Source organism: Aethalodelphis obliquidens, unplaced genomic scaffold (genome assembly GCF_003676395.1).
Source record: "Aethalodelphis obliquidens isolate GAN/ISIS:26980383/991018 unplaced genomic scaffold, ASM367639v1 scaffold2, whole genome shotgun sequence".
NCBI lineage: Eukaryota > Metazoa > Chordata > Mammalia > Artiodactyla > Delphinidae > Aethalodelphis > Aethalodelphis obliquidens.
This window is the reverse complement of record NW_020837946.1, coordinates 6,394,902-6,415,404: the sequence shown is the minus strand read 5'-3', so window position 1 is coordinate 6,415,404 and position 20,503 is coordinate 6,394,902. Positions and strand designations below refer to the sequence as shown.

At 42.8% G+C, this 20,503-nt stretch overlaps 2 protein-coding genes across 5 annotated transcripts in view; one reads left to right on the top strand and one right to left on the bottom strand.

Annotated features, from left to right (window-relative positions):
• The window catches only part of LOC113626305 (UDP-glucuronosyltransferase 1-3-like), a 46,455-nt gene that overhangs the window by 18,248 nt on the left and 7,704 nt on the right, over positions 1–20,503 (top strand). The window contains exon 1 of one of the 4 annotated variants that reach the window (XM_027117766.1): positions 16,633–17,760. The exons of 2 other annotated variants lie outside the window; for them this stretch is intronic. In XM_027117766.1, the coding sequence (XP_026973567.1) occupies positions 16,897–17,760 (864 nt within the window). In that variant the 5' untranslated portion in view covers positions 16,633–16,896. Of the gene's footprint in view, positions 1–16,632; positions 17,761–19,689; positions 20,074–20,503 lie in introns of those variants that run through there. One more of the 4 variants, XM_027117755.1, reaches the window with a different exon arrangement.
• LOC113626322 (dnaJ homolog subfamily B member 3) lies at positions 7,630–11,131 on the bottom strand. Its single transcript, XM_027117781.1, has one exon. The coding sequence runs from the start codon at positions 10,339–10,341 to the stop codon at positions 9,598–9,600; it is 744 nt and encodes a 247-aa protein (XP_026973582.1). The 5' UTR covers positions 10,342–11,131; the 3' UTR covers positions 7,630–9,597.

Here is a 20,503-nt window from a genome sequence, read left to right as displayed (position 1 = left end):
GCACACTGCCTATGTTTTCTTCTAGGAATTTTATGGTTTCACATCTTGCATTTAAGTCTTTTATACATTTTAAGTTTCTTTTTGTATATGGTGTGAGAAAGTAGTCCAGTTTTATTCTTTTGCATATAGCTGTCCAGTTTTCCCAACACCATTTATTGAGAAGGCTGTCTTTTCCGTGTTGTATATTCTTGCCTCCTTTGACATAGATTAACTTGCCATATAAGTGGGGGTTTATTTCTAGGCTCTCTATTCTGTCCCATTGATTTATGTGTCTTTTTGTGCCAATACCATGCTATTTTTGATTACTGTAGTTCTGTAGTATAATTTGAAATTAGGGAGCGTGACACTTCCAGCTTTGTTCTTTTCTCTCAAGATTGCTTTGGCTTTTGGGGGTCTTTTGTGTTTCCATACAAATTTTAGAATTATTTGTTCTCATTCTGTGAAAAACGCTGTTGGTGTTTTAATAGGTATTGTGTTGAATCTGTAGTTTGCCTTGGGTTGTATGGTCATTTTTTTTTTTTAAAGAAGATGTTGGGGGTAAGAGTTTATTAATTAATTAATTTATTTTTGCTGTGTTGGATCTTTGTTTCTGTGCGAGGGCTTTCTCTAGTTGTGGCAAGCGGGGGCCACTCTTCATCGCAGTGCGTGGGCCTCTCACTATCGCGGACTCTCTTTTTGCAGAGCACAGGCTCCAGATGCGCAGACTCGGTAGTTGTGGCTCATGGGCCTAGCCGCTCTGCGGCGTGTGGGATCTTCTCGGACCTGGGCTTGAACCCGTGTCTCCTGCACTAGCAGGCAGACTCCCAACCACTGCGCCACCAGGGAAGCCCTGTATGGTCATTTTAACAGTATTAATTCTTCCAATCCATGAGCACAGTGTATCTTTCCATCTGTGTCGTTTTCAATTTCTTTCATCAGTGTCTTACAGTTTTCCTAGTATAGATGTTTTACCTCCTTAGTTAGATTTATTCCTAGGTATTTCATTCTTTTTGATGCGATTGAAAATAAAATTGTATCATTAATTTCATTTTTTGAATAGTTCATTGTCCGTGTATAGAAATGCAACAGATTTCTGTATAATAGTTTTGTGTCCCACGACTTTACCCAGTTCACTGATGAGTTCTAGTAGTTTTTGATCATGCCTTTAGGATCTTCTGTGTATAGTGAGTGTCACGTCATCTGTAAAGAATGACAGTTTTACTTATTCCTTTCCAATTTGGATTCCTTTTATTTCTTTTTCTTGTCTGATTGCCGTGGCCAGGACTTATAATGTTTATTAAAAGTGGCAAGAGTCTTGTTCCTGATCTTAGAGGAAATGCTTTCAGCTTTTCACCACTGAGTATGGTGTTAGTTGTGGGCTTGTCATATATGGCCTTTATTAGTCTGGGGTATTTTACCACTATACCCACTTTGTGGAGTTTTTTTTTTTTTTTTTTAATAAATGGATGTTGAATTTTGTTAAAAGATTTTCCCACATCTATTGAGATGATCATATGACTTTTAATCTTCAGTTTGTTAATGTGGTGTATCACCTTGACTGATTTGCGGCTATTGAACAATCCATGCATCCCTGGGATAAATCCCACTTGATTGTGGTATATGATCTTTTTAATGTACCACTGACTTGCTAATATTTTGTTGAGATTTTTGTATCTATGTTCATCTGTGACATTGGTCTGTAATGTGTGTGTGTGTGTGTGATATCTTTTTCTAGTTTTGGTATCAAGGTGATGCTGGCCTCATAGCATGAGTTAAGAAGCATTCCTTCCTCTCCTATTTTTTGGAATAGTTTGAAAAGGATAGGTGTTAACTCTTCTCTAAATGTTTGGTAGAATTCACCTGTGAAGCCATTTGGTCCTGGACTTCAATTTCTTGGGAGTATTTTATTACTGATTCAATTTCATTATTGGTAATTGGTCTGTTCATATTTTCTGTTTCTTCTTGGTTCAGTCTTGGGAGATTGTACATTTCTAGGAATCTGTCCATGTCTTCCAGGTTGTCCATTTTATTGGCGTATAATTGTCCACAATAATCTCTTATGATCCTTTATATATTTTGTGGTGTTTGTTGTGACTTCCTCTTTCTCATTTCTGATTTTATTTATTTGGGCCCTCTCTCTTTTTTCTTGATGAGTCTGGCTGAAGGTTTACCAATTTTGTTTATCTTTTCAAAGAATCAGTTCTTAGTTTCATTGATCTTTTAAATTTCTGCCCAGATCTTCATTTTTTTTTATACTAACTTTGGGGTTTGTTTATTCTCTTTAGTTACTTTAGGTGTAAGGTTAGGTTGTTTATTTGAGATTTTTCTTATTTCCTGAGGTACACTTGTATTGCTGTAAACTTCCCTCTTAGAACTACTTTTGCTGTTTCCCACAGATTTTGGATTGTTGTGTTTTCATTTTCATTTGTCTTCAGGTATTTTTTTATTTCCTCTTTGATTTCTTCAATGACCCATTGGTTGTTTAGTAGCACATTGTTTAGCCTTCATGTGTTTGTGTTTTTTGCAATTTTTTCCTTGTAGTTGATTTCTGGTTTCATAGCATCGTGGTTGGAAAAGGTGCTTGATATGATTTCAGTCTTCTTAAGTTTACTGAGACTTGTTTTGTGGCCTAATGTGTGATCTACCCTGTAGAATATTCCATGTGCACTTGAAAAGAATGTGTATTCTGTTGCTTTTGGATGGAATGTTCTATCTATATCTATTAAGTCTACCTGGCCTAATGTGTTGTTTAAGGCCAGTGTTTCCTTATTGATTTTGTCTGAATGATGCGTTCATTGATGTATGTGGGGTTGTAAAGTACTCTAATATTGTTGTTTACTGTCAACTTCTCTTTTTATGTCTGTTAATATTTGCTTTTTGTATTCAGGTTCTCCTATGTTGGGGCCACATATATCTATGTATATACCTAATGCTGGCCCACTGGTAGGTGGAGCCAGATCCTGGAGTCTCTGGCTGCAGGGCCTGAGGGTCCTGGAGCTGGTATCAGCCTGCTGGAGGGTGGGGTGAGGTCCAGGGGGTCCCTGGGCTAGTGCTGATGCACTGGTAGGCGAGTCCATGTCCTGGGCCCTCTGGTGGACAGGGCCAGATCCTGGGCCTTCTGGCAGATGGGGCCATGTCCCAGGTGGCTGTGAGCTCAGGGGGTCCGAAGGAAGCTGGCCTACTAGTGGATGAGCCTGTGTCTCCACTCAACTAGCTACTTGGCCTGAGGCATCCTAGTACTGGTATTGACAGGTTGGTGGGTGGGGCTGGGTCCCAATGCTAATAAGCTAGAGGGAAGATTCCAAAATGTCACTTGCCAGCACAGTGTTACTGTGGTAGAACGGAGCTCCCCAGTAGAGCTGCTGCCAGTGTGTATATCCCCAGGATGATCTCCTGTTGCCTCCTGCCTCTCTGGGAGGCTCTCCAAGATCAGCAGGCAGGTCTGAACCAGGCTCCTTTCAGATTACTGCTTCTTCCCTGGGTCCTAGTGTGTGTGAGATTTTGTGTGCACCCTTTGAGAGTGGAGTCTCTATATCCTACAGCCCCCTGGCTCTCTGGAAAGTAAGCCCTACTGGCCTTCAAAGCCCAATGTTCTGGAAGCTCTCCTTCCTGGTTCAGGACCCCCAGGCTGGGAAGCCCAATGTAGGCTCATATCCTTCAGTCCTTAGGGAGAACCTCTGCAATTGTAATTATCCCGCGTTTGTGGGTCATCCACCCAAGGGTATGGGTCTTCACTCTACCTTGTCTCCACCTCTCCTACACATCTTCTTGTGGTTCCTTCTTTATATATTTAGTTGTAGAAGATCTTTTCTGCTAGTCTTCAGGTCTTTCTCTTCAATATTTGCTCTGTAAATTGTAATACTGCTGTGCCCGCAGCAGGAAGTGAGCTCAAGTTCTTTCCAATCTGACATCTTGCCCACTTGCCTCAATATATAGTTATTATAGTTCACATGTTTAAATTTCATACTAAGTCTTCAAAATCTGGTATGTATTTCACACTTACAGCACATATCAGTTTGGGCTATGCACATTTCAAGTGCGCAATAGTCATGTGTAGCTAGTGGCTACTATATCAGACAGCATATGATCAACGTTTGTAAATCTTCCATAGATAAAACTAAAAATGTATATTTTCAATTTTTTATAAAAAAAAAACTCGCTGTGCCCAAATCTGAAAATGGTGTCTGAAATTATTTTCCCATTTAACTGAATTTTGGTCAATTTACATATGGAATTTTAATAGTTTTTACTTTAAACATATAGCTGCTAGATCGGTGCACATAGGTTTATGACTGTTGTGTTTTCTTCATGAAGTTTGCTTCTTAAAAATGTTTAATTGTGGTCAAACACCCGTAATATAAGATTTACCATTTTAACCATTTTTTTAGGGTATGGTTTAGTAGTGTTAATTATACTCAAATTGTTGTGCAACAAAACTCCAGAGCTCTTCATCTTGAAAAACTGAAACTCTATGTCCCTTAAACAACATCTCCCCATTTGCCCAACTCCCTAGTCCCTGGCAATCATGATTTTACTCTCTGTCTCTATGAATCTGACTACTCTAGGTACCTCATATAAGTGGAATCATATAGTATGTGTCTTTTTGATACTGACTTATTTCACTTGGCATCATGTCCTCCAGGTTCATTCATGTTGTCGTATATGTCAGAATTTCCTTCCTTTTTATGTCCGAATAATATTCCATTGTGTAGACAGACCACATTTTGCGTTTCAACTGCCAATGGACACAATTTGCTTTCACCTTCTGGCTATTGTGAATAATGCTGCTATGAACATGGGCATACAATTATCTCTTTGAGACGCTGCTTTCAATTCTTTTGGGTATATACCCAGAAGTGGAATTGCTGGATCATCTGGTATTTCTATTTTTAATTTTTTGAGGAGCTGCCATACTGTTTTCCACAGTGGCTGCACCATTTTACACTCCCACCAACAGTACACGAGGGTTTCAATTTCTCCACATCCTCTGCCAGGCATGTTTTCTGTATTTTTTGCTTTGTTTTTTGTATTTTTTTAAATGATAGCCATCCTAATGGGTGTGAGGTGACATCTCATTGTAGTTTTGATTTGCATTTCCCTAATGATTAATGATGTTGAGCGTCTTTTCATGTGCTTATTGGTCATTTGCACATCTTTCGAGAAACGTCTAAGTCCTTTGCCCATTTTTGAATCAGGTCTTTTTGTTGTTTTTGAGTTTTAGGAGTTCTCTATATATTCTGGATATCCATCCCTTATCAAATATATGATTTGCAAATATTTTCTCCCATTCTATGGTCTGCCTTTTTACTCTGTGGTAATACCTTTTGATGTACACATTTAAAATTGTTTCATGAAGTCCAATTTGTTAATTTTTTAGGGACTTCCTTGGCGGTCCAGTGGTTAAGACTGCGTTTCCACTGCAGGGTGCACGGGGTTGATCCCTGGTCGGGGAACTAAGTTCCCTCATGTTGTGTGGCATGCCCCCCCGCAAAAAGAAAACCCAAACTATCAGCAGTTTGTTATTTTTCATTAACTATGCCTTTGGTGTAATTTTCAAGAAACCTTCTCCATATTCAATGTTGTGAAGTTTTGTCCTATGTCTTCTTCAAAGAGTTTTATAGTTTTAGATCCTTGGTCCCTTTTGAGTTAATTTTTTATGTGGCGTCAGTAAGAGACCAAAGGCATTTGTTACCTTTGGAGGTTTAGTCTTCCCAGCACCATGTCTGGAAACGACTGTCCCTGTTGAATATTCTTTGAACCCTTGAAAAAAGTAACTTGACCATGTATATGTGAAGTCTGTCTCTTTTAACTTGAAACCTTTATTTAAAAGTTTACTTAAAAATTTAAAAATATTAAAAAATATCCATCCAATCTATTTCTTCTGATGTAAGAATTATGTTCATTCACACGATATAATTACTTTATTCCTTCCATTTAGTATAAGCTCATTCTTTTCGTGTTTCCTTTTTCCTTTTTTTATAAACAATTTTATTTGTTGTTAATTTGGGAATTCTCTGGTACTTTTCCATTTCCATGTAAATGCAGTACAGCATCTCCAAATCTCTGACATTCTTGCCTCCCTCTCACTTATATGGGCCCGTGGGGTTAGGTTGAAACTACCCAGATAATCCATGGTAATCTCCTTATGGCAAGACCCTTAACTTAATCATATCTACAAAGTCCCTTTGCCATATAAGGCAACATATTCACAGCTTCCAGAGATTAGAATGTGAACTTCTCTGCAGGGCCATTTTTCTGCCTACCACACAACATCAGCCTAAAGTTAAACCCAGATCTTATTGAAAACTTGAAAGTTTTCCTCTAAGTTGTTGAAATTTTGTTCTGGTCTCTTCTTGGGGAACATCTGTCACCCACAGATTTCTACTTTCCAGGCTCTGTTGCTCTCATGTTGCTCCTCAATCCTATCTACTCTATTTTTCTGACGCATTCTGGGAGATGATCTCTGGAAGAGCATACTTCTACACTGATTTTACTTTTTGCATTATCAATTATGATCTTTACTGCTTTCAATATGCATTTAAAAATTCACTCTTTTGCTTCCTTCAAGTTAGTTACTGCCCCTCCCATAATATGAATATACTCATTTTCAACAAATGGTTTTGTTTTCATAAAGTTCCAAGGTAAAGAGTTCCTCTTTATTTTGCCAAATATAGATACCTCAAATGAAGCATTCTCCCTGATTTTACATTAAGTATTCTCATTCACTAAGTGGAAAACAAAAACAAAAACGAAAAATCAAATAAGCAGCTTTCCTTAGAGAGCTCCACCTTAACAAAGCTTATTTCTGATTGGGTATTCTACAAGTTGCATATTAATAGGAGGAAAGAGTTCTGTAAGTTACTAATAAGTCCAAAATTCAGCTGCATGGGTTAAAGATGGAGAATAGACTATTTCATCAATGAGGTTGTTAACTCTTTCCCAGAGTGTAGTCACATTAGATTGCTGTGTATGCTCATTGGTGGTCGTTGAAATTATACAGAAAGGGTTCAAAGGAGAGTAGGACAAGAGGAAATGAATCTGTGTTTACTGAGAAAGTGGAATTAGAAATTCCTGGACAAGTAAGCATTTGGGTGAATGATTGCCCAAGATGAAGAGGAACTCCCTCCCTGTTTGGAGACAGAAGAATGGAATCACAGGGGAAAGAAGACTGATCCTTAAAGGTTATTTGAAGAGAGTATTCTTTCTTTCAAATGCTTTCTGTTGTGTGAGATAAGCTAAACTAGAACTAGTTAAGTGTGGCGCTCCAGCGGGGAAGTGTCTATCTGGATTCTGCTAAGATGACTACAGGTCCCCAGGTCTCTTGGAGCTCACAGGAACACAATTTTCCCTCCTGGTGTGTTCTGTGGGGTGGTGCTAGTGATTCCATGGAGGGAATCCAACGCAGGGGACTTGAGATGGTCACTTTTGCACCAGAGGAAATGCTTTTCTTCCACTCTGAAACCCATTCAAACCTTTCCATAAAAGAGGAATACTTATATACAGGCCTACAGCAGTGTGATTTTTTGAGTCAAGACATTTAAAAAGGATTTTCAGTTTTGAAAATTTTTTTTGGCCATGCCTCACAGCTTGCAGGGATCTTAATTCCCTGACCAGGGATTGAACCAGGGTCATGGCAGTTAAAGTGCCTAACCACTAGACCACCAGGGAATTCCCCGAAAATTCCTTAAATGTTTTCTATTTCTGTAAAAGGGAAACTTTCCACTTAGCAGTACTAATCCAGGATATATCAAAACTGAACGCTGTCTTTGCCCTCAACTATTCTAACTACCCAGAGCGGTTGAAGATCTAAGACCTCTTGTGTCATCTTGGTGTGCTAGACTCTTACTGGATTCAACTGAAGACTTACCTGACCACTGAACGATGGGGACTTAATTTTAACCATTTGTATACAAATGCACTTATTTTGCTCTATCCAGAACGGTAATTTTCTACCCTTAATTAGCATAAGCACCACGAAACCGTGCACCTCCCTTCCTATCACTTCAAAACTCCTAACATCCCCCTTCTCTCCCTGCTCCCCATCCCTTCCAGCTCCCTTAACAACCATGAATGTCTTCAACAGTGTGTTCCCTTGCCTGGCAAGCAAATGAACTCATTTTTGAAAAGCCCAAGTAGTCTGTTTTATTCTGATCCTGCTTGTAGAGAGTATATAAGCAGCACTGCCGAGGTACTTCACTGACTTGTTTATTTGATATGGTTTTAACAGACTCCGTGTATCCCTGTAGGAGAGTGGTGGCTGAATCCTGTGTCCCTGCTGTGTATTTTTTGCATGTCATTCCATGGGGATTGGACTTTAAAGGACCAAAGGGTATCCAAACTCAATCTCATATATTCTAAGTTTGTTAACAATGTGCTCAGGTCACATGACTTTTCGGTAAAGAACTAAGAACATGCTGCAGTTTTAGTCTGTCCAGTTCAGTTGTCATTTTGCTCTCATGCCTTACGCAAACCTTTCCTTGGGAGATGACCAAGGAGGATGGAACATTTTGCAGTGGACTGTCCTAAGGCAACCGTGCCCCCTTTGGGGGCATAAATTGTGCCAACAGAAAGCTATCCTCTCAGATGTGTGTGTGTTTCATCACTCAATCAATATTCCAAACTTTCCACTATTCCAATCTTTCCAATCTTTCTGGCTTTTGTCAATCTAACTTGAAATGAGATACACCATACACATGGCAATGGGATAGTTTTGTGTAGCCTTATGGAAATGCTTTTTTACATTTCCAGCCCTCATAGTTGTAGAACCAGTTTGGGTACAGCTAGCAATTGAATAAAGTTTTTGAGTCATCACCACCGTTTTTTTTTTTTTTAATTACTGTTTAAGTCAAGTTATCTTAATAGTGTCCTAAGGATCCTATTAACTAATGGTTACCATGAGGAATTTACGTATTTTGCCCAAGCCTTTGGAGGGAACACGGTCCCTGCTAACACTGACTTCAATCCAATGAAACCAGTTTCAGACTTCCGACCTCCAGATCTCTAAGAGAATAAACAGACACTGTTTCAGGCCACCAAGTTTGTGGTAATTTGTTACAGCAGCCGTAGGAAACTAATACATCGCCTATGCCAGGTTTACCTGTTTTTAAAAAGCCTAGGTTTACCGCTATTTTTAAATAGTCAACTCTTACTATGTCACCAGCATTAGGTAGAACTACAAACCATCTGTAAGCCAGGAGTATTATTCATATATTCCTATCTCTTACTACTTTGTGCTAAAAAAATGAAATAAATGTATTTATCTTCACAATGTTAACTTCAGAGCGAGCTACTTGGCTCACACTTCAAACAAAATGGAAAGGCAAGGTTCAAAGTGCGGTGGTGAACATTTTGTCTTAGTACCATGAAATAAGCACTGTCAGCCTTGGGATGTTTAATAAATAGCAAAGTGCATACAGATATGTACCACAGTTTTAAAGAAAAACAGAGGTCCCATTCTGTGGTCCCAACAACAACAAACAGGCATCGCCTTGAACTGTTCCTAAATTCTTGAGTACAGTTGTTTTGAAAGTAGAGCTCGCTTGCAATCTTCAAAAAAAAAAAAAAAAAGAACGTCCTGCTCTTCCTCAGAATGTGCTCTGAATTAAATGTGGGCCGGAATCACTTGGTGTCAAGGTGTGGTAACTGCTCTTTGCCATTTATCATCATGGACTTTAACTCTCCGTCTTCTTCCACCTCTATCCTTTCTTGGCCATTCTCAATGATTCTCTTGGTGGTGATCTTCTTGCCATTAATGATTTCGGTGGAAGTCGACATGGATTTGAAGTTGCCCGTCCCACCACTACAAGACATGGCGAAGGAAGAAAGGCCCCCATTGCCCAGGGAACCAAAGGAGGTAAATCCTCTATCAAAGGAAGAAAAACCGCCTCCAGATGCTGGACATTCACTGAAGGTGGAGAAAATCGGTGCGGACTCTCTGCTTCTGCTTCTGCTTCCCCGGGAGCTCCTCCGACCGCCCAAAATGTTCTCAAGCAGGTCTCCGAATAAGTGAGACGAAAACGGGTCCTGGCCGCCGAAGAACTCCCTGAAGACGTCGGCCGGGTCGCGGAAGGTGAAGACGCCCTCGAAGGGGTCCTCGAAGGGGTCCCCGAAGGGCCTGCCGCCCCGGCCGCCACCGCCGCCCTGCACTCCCGCCTCGCCGTATCGGTCGTAGATGTCCCTCTTCTTGGCGTCTGACAGCACCTCGTAGGCCTGGGCCACTCGTTTGAATCGCCTCTCCGCCTCCTCCTTGTTCTCAGGGTTTTTGTCCGGGTGCCACTTGAGCGCCAGCTTGCGGTACGCCTTCCTGATGGCCTCGATGGAGGCCTGGCGGGGCACGCCCAGCACCTCGTAGTAGTCCACCATGCTGGACGGCCGGGCACGGCCTGCAGGCCAGGGACAGGGCGAGCGGCGCGGCCGTCAGCCCCGGGGCACGGGCCGGAGTGCCCACCAGGCCAGGCTGCGCGGAGGGGGCGCCCCTTGTGACGACGCCCGCGTCTCACTGGCCGAGGCCGCATCCCAGAATGCTCTCCCCACGAGGCGCTCTGTGACGTGTTTCACGCAGGCGCGGAGACCCCGCCCACTCATTCGCTCCGCCTACCCGGTCCTCAGCTGACCTGTGGTCTCCAAATGGGGGCAGTTGCTCTGAATGCCTTAGGAAATGCTTTACTTAAAATAGCGTTTACGTCAGGGTTCCCCTCGGCCTGAGGTAGGGGTAGAGCAACAGGAGTGAGTTTAGTGCGACCCTGGGCTGAAGGACAGCCGTTATCATTTGTCTAGGACAGCATTTCTCCAACTTTTTGGCTTCAAGACCCTTTTGAGTTTATGTGGGTTATATCTATCAGTACTTACTCCATTAAAAATTAAAACAGTCAAAGTTAATTAGTCAATTTAATAACGATACACCCATTACATGCTAACATAAATCATATTTTTATGGAAAAATAACTATTTTTCAAGCCAAAGAAATTTAATGAAGAGTGGTTTCATTTTACATTTTTTTCATCTCTCTGGCTTAACAGAGAGCTAGATTTTTATATCTGCTTCTACATTCAATGTATTGCTATATCACGTGTCATGTAGCCGCTGGGAAATTCTACTGTACACGAAAGTCAGATATCTTTATCATGGAAATAGTTTTAACTTTGCGAAATTCTCTTACGAAGTCTTGGGGATCCCAAGGGGGCTCAGGCCCATGGTTTGTACATAGTTTGTGAACACCTCGTCTAGTATATCAAAATGATTAAAGCTTGTTTGGCCATGTTTATGGTGCTGTGGGTAAACTTGGGGTTCAATGATTACTTCTGCTAAAACTGCTATATCATAACCATGATTTTCTTTTTGACATCTGACTTCTTTCCACCTCCTCCTTATTCTCTCTCTGACTCTATATTCTTTGCTTTCATAAATGGTGAGGCAACACCAGTAAAGGTCACTTAGTTCTAAGAGGAAATAATTAACCAATGAACTCTCAACATTTCATCATGAAGGGTAGTAGATCCAAAAGGGTGCACCGTTTCACCATGACAAACTGCTGACTCCATATTACCTGGAGAGACTGAAGCCCTGAACTTGGCATTTGCTAAGCACGCAATAAACAGTAGTAGGAAGCAGATTGGGAGTAGAGTCCGGTGTAAACAAAGCAATATGGAAAAATACAAGGTGTGTTTTGCGAGGGTTAAGTGATCCAGAAGGGCAGGAGGGAAAGGGGCAGAGGGAGGGGTCAAGCAGAAAGGCTAGAGAGGAGGAGTGAGCTGGAGTCCATCCCAGGGAGTTCTGAGGGCAAGGCTGAGGAGTCTGAATTCTATTCCGGGCCCTAGGGATCTGTTGAGCAAGGTTTCAGGGGTGGTGGTGGTGTGTGGACAGCTGATGCAGGGAACCAAAAGGGACAGGTAGGGATTAGGGGGCTTGGGGGTTGAGGCCCTGAAGCAGGACCACGGCAGGTGGGTCTGAGAAACAGTGGCAGAATGATTTGGATTCAGCACTTTCTTGCTTCGACATGGGGCCTAGAGCAAAGGGAGAAGGGGTGTCACATCCATACTGAGACATTTACTGAGTCTTACTGTCTGCAGAACCATGGACGGCCATCTGTGTGAGAGAGTGGTTCCGAAGCTGAACCTGTGGACATATATATGTATATATATGTGAATAGATAGATACATACATAGAGGCAGAGACACAGAGAGAGTCTAGTAGCAGAGACAGATAGGCAGACTGCTAAGGGATGCAAGGCAGAATAAAGCAAAATGCTACAGAGATTTAAGGAAGATGGCTTTGTTTCCCCCTGCAGGGTCCCACAGATTGTCCAGAGGACAAAGGACTTGTTTATGTAACCCTTCTAGTTTAGTAACAAGCAGCTCCAATCTGATTCCATCAAAAGAACTAGGAGTCTGTGGAGTGGTGGGTTTCTTAATTATGGGCTTCAGCTTTAAAATAAATCACCTTCCAATGGGTTCCAGGAATGCTCTTGCAGACGCTCCACTCTTCAGTAGCCCCCAAAGCAAGACCACATCACTGGCCTGCTCAGTTTCCTTGGCCACCCGTATGCTCCCCAACCAGGGCACATCTTACTCTGCCCTGTAATTGCCTCTGGTTGTTTGTCCACCAGAGCCCTCTTGACAGGCACAGACCATTTCTAACTTGGGTTTCTGGTCCCAGCTCCTAGCACGGTGCTGGGAGGGCCAAGACTTCCCATAAATATTTGATGAGTGGGGGAATTAACAATGGATTTTGGGTGTCAGATCTTCACAGGTTTCAGGTCAGGAGCTTTATCGAATTGCTTAGTTGTGGTTCTTGGTCGTAATTCTTGACAGTGTGTGGGATTGTCTGCTATTCCTATTGGTAAAGAACATTTCCTGGTCATGGGCAGAGTCACGATCCCAAACCAGCCAAGTGCACAGAGGCCTCAAAAATTTCTGAGTTTCTGGGCTTCCCTGGTGGCGCAGTGGTTGGGAGTCCGCCTGCCGATGCAGGGGACACGGGTTCGTGCCCCGGTCCGGGAGGATCTCACATGCCGCGGAGCGGCTGGGCCCATGAGCCATGGCCTCTGAGCCTGCGCGTCCGGAGCCTGTGCTCCGCAACGGGAGAGGCCACAACAGTGAGAGCCCCGCGTACCAAAAAAAAAAAAAAAATTTCTGAGTTTCTTCATTGTGCAGGAAAGCCACAAAATCATTACCAGGGTGACTGTGTGTACTTACAGCCCTTTTGCTCTGTGTGATCTACAGATGAGCTCTCACAACATTGAAACTTTGGAAGAATTACTGCCCTTACTGTTTAAACTGGACTATGAATTTCAGAATGGCAGATAAGCGCACACCAATGAGCAAAAGCATTGCTACCTCTTTTCTCTTCACCCAGAATCTTGGTCCTGGAGAATTACTGTGTCTGGGCAGGGCAGGGAGGGCAGGGAGCTTCAGAGTACATGAGTGTGAGCACGTGCACACATGTGCACCCGTACGTAAGCACACACATGACTGGAGGTCTGTGGAGGAAGGATGGTGGTACAGGAAAAAGGGACTCTAAGGAACTACTCTAAGTACCAGAATGAGGGGGGCCCTGTGAACATGCCCCCCAGGACATCAATTTAAGTTAGCAGTTTCTCCGCGAACCTCCTAACAGATCCCCAAGTATGGGCCAGTGATGTCCATAGTGAAAACTTTGGGCTCTGTGCTTTCATCCTGGGGTTGTGTCAAACAACAGTGGATCCCAAAAGGAAAGAGCGAGGTGCCCAGTTCTGTCTGCGCTCCGATTTGCCCTCTCCTGGGGAGGGGCACTTCTGTTCGGCAACTGCCATACTTGGCTCCCTGACCCTTCGCCCGATCTTTGGGGCACCAGCTAGTGCTGGGTATTGCTGTGGGAGTGCATTCTACTTAATCCCAAAGTCCTGCCATCTGCCTTCTCTCCATTTATTTTGATTGGGTAATGACTGTGGGGATTATAGCTCTACTTCTGTCTTCTGGTTTGTTGTGCATTTCCATCTCAGTCTTAATACTGTTGTCTGGGCCCTGCTTGAGGCCGTGGGGAGTTGTGGTTAAGAGGCAGTGCTTCTACCAAACGTAAGGTAGATAGCTAGTGGGAAGCAGCTGCATAGCACAGGGAGATCAGCTCGGTGCTTTGTGACCGCCTGGAGGGGTGGGATAGGGAGGGTGGGAGGGAGGGAGACGCAAGAGGGAAGAGATATGGGAACATATGTATATGTATAACTGATTCACTTTGTTATAAAGCAGAAACTAACACACCATTGTAAAGCAATTATACTCCAATAAAGATGTAAAAAAAAAAAAAGAGGCAGTGCTTGCAGGCTTCTACACCCAGGGCCTGGGTCTCAGATCTGCCACTTAGTAAATACAGGACTTTGGCAAATCAGTCCATCTCTCTGAGCCTCAGTGTCTTTGTCTGTAAAATGGGAATAAGAGTATCAGCTTTTACAGCACAGTTCTTGGGGATTACCTAAGATGTGTTGTAAAGTACTAAGCGTCATACCTGGCACATAGCATATGCTCAATAGATACGTATCCCTCTTAGTATTTTTGTTCATCTCTTGCCCCTTCGCCTTCAACTGATCATCAGAATTTCCCAAAGTGTCTTCTTTCCCCTAGACGTTGGGCCTGTGTGATGAGCACAGTTGACATTTTGCTGCCTGATCTCTTTTGGTTTCTTTTTTTTTTTTTTTTTTTTTTTTCAGTACATGGGCCTCTCATTGCTGTGGCCTCTCCCGTTGCGGAGTACAGGCTCCGGATGCGCAGGCTCAGCGGCCATGGCTCACGGGTCCAGCCGCTCCGTGGCATGTGGGATCCTCCCGGACCGGGGCACGAACCCGTGTCCCCGGCATCGGCAGGCGGACTCTCAACCACTGCGCCACCAGGGAAGCCCTTTTTTGGTTTCTTATTTACTGAGTGCTCTCTCACTGCCTCCCTGAATGGATATAGATCTGCCCTGAGAAAGGCCTTCTGTGCACACAGACTTGAGTTGGGCTTCCTTTCCCATCATTCTCTACTCCAGCAGCATTCATTTCCTTCTTAGCCTGCTAGGTCACAACCTCTGATGTGTCTGTTTATCTGTTTAGATTGTCAGTCTGTCTCTCTAGATGGAGCATGAATTCTGGGGAGGTGGGAGACGCATCTGTGGTGGTTTCTGCTGGAGACTCCAAGCCCAGTACTGTGCCAGAATCAATAGATGCTGGCTGAATGAATGAATGAAAAAATGATGCGGTGGCTGGGTATGTCTATCTATCTATCTACCTCACAATGGACTATTACTCAGGCATAAAAAAGAATGAAAGAATGCCATTTGCAGCAACATGGATGCAACTAGAGATCATCATACAGAGTGAGGTAAGTCAGACAGAGGAAGACAAATATCATATGATATCACTTATATGTGGAGTCTACAAAATAATACAAATAAACTTATTTACAAAATAGAAACAGACTCACAGACGTAGACAACAAATTTATGGTTACCAAAGGGAAAGTGGGGGAGGGATAAATTAGGAGTGCTGGATTAACACATACACACTACTATATATAAAATAGATGAACAACAAGGACCTACTGTATAGCACAGGGAACTATATGCAGTATTTTGTAATAACCTATAATGGAAAAGAATCTGAAAAAGAATATATATATATATATATATATATATATATATATATATATAACTGAATTGTTTTGCTGTACACCTGAAACTAACACGCAACCCCGAAATGGGCAGAAGACCTAAATAGACATTTCTCCAAAGAAGATGTGCAGATTGCCAACAAACACATGAAAGGATGCTCAACATCGCTAATCATTAGAGAAATGCAAATGAAAACCACAATGAGGTATCACCTCACACTGGTGAGAGTGGCCGTCATCACAAAATCTACAAAAAATAAACGCTGGAGAGGGTGTGGAGAGAAGGGAACCCTCCTGCACTGCTGGTGGGAATGTGAATTGATACAGCCACTGTGGAGAACAGCATGGAGGTTCCTTAAAAAACTAAAAACAGAACTACCATATGACCCAGCAATCCCACTACTGGGCATATACCCTGAGAAAACCATAATTCAAAAAGAGACATGTACCACAATGTTCATGGTAGCACTATTTACAATAGCCAGGACATGGAAGCAACCTAAATGTCCATCGACAGATGAATGGGTAAAGAAGATGTGGCACAAATATACAATGGAATATTACTCAGCCATAAAAAGAAATGATATCGAGTTATTTGTAGTGAGGTGCATGGACTTGGAGTCTATCATACAGAGTGAAGTAAGTCAGAAAGAGAAAAACAAGTACTGTATGCTAACACAAATATATGGAATAAAAAAAAATGGTTATGATGAACCTAGGGGCAGGACAGGAATAAAGACACAGATGTAGAGAATGGACTTGAGGACACGGGGAGGGGGAAGGGGAAGCTGGGACGAACTGAGAGAGTGGCATGGACATATATACACCACCAAATGTAAAACAGATAGCTAGTGGGAAGCAGCCGCATAGCACAGGGAGATCAGCTCGGTGCTTTGCAACCACCTAGAGGGGTGGGATAGGGAGGGTGGGAGGGAAGCTCAAGAGGGAGGAGATATGGGGATATATGTATACATATAGCTGATTCACTTTGTTGTACAGCAGAAACTAATACAACATTGTAAAGCAATTATACTCCAACAAAGATAAAAAAAATGCGATTCAAGTGATTGTTAAGGGATTCCAGCCAGTTAAACTGTTGTTGCCTATGAAGAGACCTAGTCAAGTTGTACCCTCTTTATCTCTAAAAGTAAACTTCCAGGTACCACTAGCTGACTGACAGCGATTGTCATGTGACCTAATCAAACATTAACTTGGTGTACAGTTTGGTTCTTGCGCTGTGTAAGTGGGAGAGGGCAGACCTCCGGCAGGTGACAGTCTTGGTAGCAACGGCAGGGGCACCATGACAGCAGGGTCCCAGGGTCCACGTCCACTCATCCTGGGCCTGCTGCTGTGTGCGCTTGGCCCTGCCCTGACGCAGGGTGGGAAGCTGTTGGTGGTCCCCATAGACGGCAGCCGCTGGCTGAGTTTGGTCGGGATCGTCCAGCAGCTGCAGCGCAAGGGACATGACATAGTGGTCCTCGCACCCGACGCCTCCATGTACGTTAAAGAAGGGGCATTTTACACCTTGAAGAGGTATCCCGTGCCATTCCGAAGGGAGGACTTGGAAGTGGCTTTTATAAACCTTGGGCGTAGTGTTTTTGAGAACGACCCTTTTCTGCAGCGCATGGTCAAAATATACAAGAAAATCAAAGATGACTCAGCTCTACTCTTTTCCGCCTGCTCCCATTTACTGCACAACAAGGAGTTGATGTCCTCCCTGGCAGAAGGCAGCTTTGATGCTGTACTGACAGACCCTTTCCTTCCCTGCGGCCCCATCGTGGCCCAGTACCTGGCTGTGCCTGCTGTGTTCTTCTTGAATGGACTGCCGTGCAGCCTGGACTTTCAGGGTACCCAGTGCCCCAACCCACCGTCCTATGTGCCCAGGCCTCTGTCCTTTAACTCAGATCGCATGACCTTCCTGCAGCGGGTGAAGAACATACTCATTGCCTTGTCAGAGAGCTTTCTGTGCAATGTGGTTTATTCCCCGTACGCACCACTTGCCTCGGAAGTCCTTCAGAAAGACGTGACTCTCCAGGACCTTATGAGCTATGCATCTATCTGGCTTCTCAGAAGTGACTTTGTAAATAATTACCCAAGGCCCATCATGCCCAATACAGTTTTTATTGGTGGGATCAACTGCGCTAGCAAAAAGCCACTATCTCAGGTGTGTATTTGAGTGGGAACTTTAGATGCCTGTAGTCTAGCAAGTGCTTTGGGTAGATGAGCTCGCCACAGATGCTGAATGAGCATGCTGAGATAGTCTCAAGTGTCCTCTCTCGTTGATATCTCACCAGTCTCCTAGGTCTGAGTTGTAATTTATAGCTGTCTTTGGCATCATCTTCTGGCTTATTTCTTTTATCAGATACTTCAGGAAAGTGTATTTTGGCCACTTTGTTCTGTGTGCTCCAGCAGATAACAATCAATTAGATGCAACACCGTTTAAATGCCATAAACACAGCATGCTGGGTTCAGGGTTCCTTGCAGAGAAAAAAGTGTGTTTCGTGCCCTTTGCCTGTGACTGGGTCAGGCTCACAGGAGTCAAGATTGCTGAAATCATTTTTTGATATCTATAGATCCCAGCAGGGAAAATTGCCTTTATGTTCCTGATTAAAGGTCCATTTCTAGATATTCTGATAGGCTGAATCCTGCAGTTCCATTTCCTCTACTAAGCAAATCACCAGATAGCCAGGTTCTGACAATGGGCAGAAAGGTCATGCATCTCTCTTAAATGCTTATATGTTAATTTTTTTCCCCTACACCATGCAGAAAAGTAGCATTCACATCCTCTTCCAAGTCTCAACAGAGGAGATAGAGAATAGCAGGAGAGGCTCCTTCAAAAGGGGGTTTGGGAAGGATTCTTCAAGAAGATGACATTTCAGTGGGCGTGCATTCATTTATTTTTCAAGTATTGGTTGAGAATCTGCTGGTAGCCCAGGCACTTTCCAGGTGCTGAGTCTGGCTCCTACTAAGGGGCTATCATCACCCTTGGAGAGCGATGAATCTTATTTCCAGCGTGCCCCTGACGTGGTTCATATTTTAAATGATCATGTAATTGTCACAGCCAGGAGAAACTCTGGGCAGCGGGAAGAAAACCAGGAGAAATCAAGTGTCAGGTGGATACCTCCACCTCACTGCTGCAAGACAGGGTCTCCATACTCTTGTCTTCCGCCCCTGTAATGTGGAGAGAGATCTGATAATCCCTCAAAGGTCCTATGGCAATAAGATTCTGAGAAATGGCCCGTTGGACACATTTGTGTCTGATGGGGTGGTCTGGTGAAGAAAGAAGGAGGTGGTGTTGATTTTCTGAAAGCAAGATGAGAAAACCTAAGAGTATAGAAAACCATCAATGATTCTCTTTCAGACAGAGGAAAAGGAGGGGGTGAAATATCATCAAACCAACAGGCGTATCTCAGGTCAAAGGAAAGAAAGCTAGCCAGCATATCCAAGTGAGATTTTCATTTCATTGCTTTGCGTTAAGTTTGCCATGGATTTTTGGCAAACGGTCTTTATTTATTTAAATGATTTCCTTCTTTATTTTGGATGTTTAATGGGAGAGGCTGAAGAACTTTATCAACTGCCTTTCTTGCTATCATATTTTTATATCATTTATTGATATATTTTTTCCCCTGTAAATTTGTCTAAGTGGTGAATTGTATTGAGTATGTATTGGTTGCTGCCTTGTTTGGTGCAAATAAGCTTAGGTGTGAGAATGTCTCTGTAAGTTGTACCAAATTGTAGCTCTCCTTGTCCTATTTTAAGTGCTTTTAATTTGAAATTCCCCTTTTTTGGATACTAATGTCACCATTCCTGCATTATTTTTGTCTACACTTCTCTAGTGCCTCTTTACTACTCCATTTCATCAACCTTCTTCTTTCTCTTTAAACAACATGGAGCTGATATTCTTAACCTAGTCAGGCAGATTCCTTTAATAGTTGAATTTTTCCTGTTTGTACTTAACAATTGATAGATTTGATTATAATTCTTCCAGTTTATTTTTATTTTGCTTTGTCATCTCCCCTTTTCTTGATTTTTGCTGGTTTGTCACGTTGCTGTTATCTTTTTTCCTTTTTATTAATTAAAGAATGTTACTCTGTGCTTCCCTCCCTCTAGTGGGGACCAACCTACTCCCAATGCTATTGGTAAAGGTCCAGAACTTATCAAGAATAAAGATAAAAATCTTTGGTAATGAGAGTCCATAGAGAAAGCACAGCCTGGTGCTGGGCATACCTTTGGGGTGTCTGAAAGAATAAAGATGATAGAACAGTGTCGAGAGCAAAGGCATGAAACTCAAGAATTCCAAGATGTCATTCCCCTCTCAGGGTGAGAGACCACCTTTACAGACATGTAGGGTTACAGAGATGACATCCATACATCCACATTAATTGTAAGGAAAATAGCCAAACAGAAGATGGGTGAGAACATACTTGAAGATGACGAGGAAAAGAAAGAGTACCGACCAGGGAAGCCTGCAATGTTTGTAAGTGGCTCTGAATGTATAATGATAAAGCGACATGTTTCCAACATACTAAAGGTTTCACGAGGCTTTCTTGCAAAACAAAAGGCATTTGGGAAGGAAAAATCTAATAAAAGCCTGGAACTGAAAATACTAAACTTGCAGCAAAAGTCAGAATTTTTATATTAAAAGCTTCCTTGGAGTAGGCAAGTCTTTTCGCTTTGGGGAGCCTTATTTTTTTGGAATGGGATAAGAGGTGGGGGGTCGAGGTTTATTTCAGTCATCACATGGCTTCGCTCTTTGCCCATTCCAGAGACTGTGAAATCGGGGCAAGGTTTAGGGGAACTTTTGCCAAGTAGGGGGTAGACCTTACCATTACTGAATCCTGTACTGGCCCAGAATCGACACTGGCCGTGATAACACAAGCTCTGCAGCTTGCCCTTCTGTGTTCTGT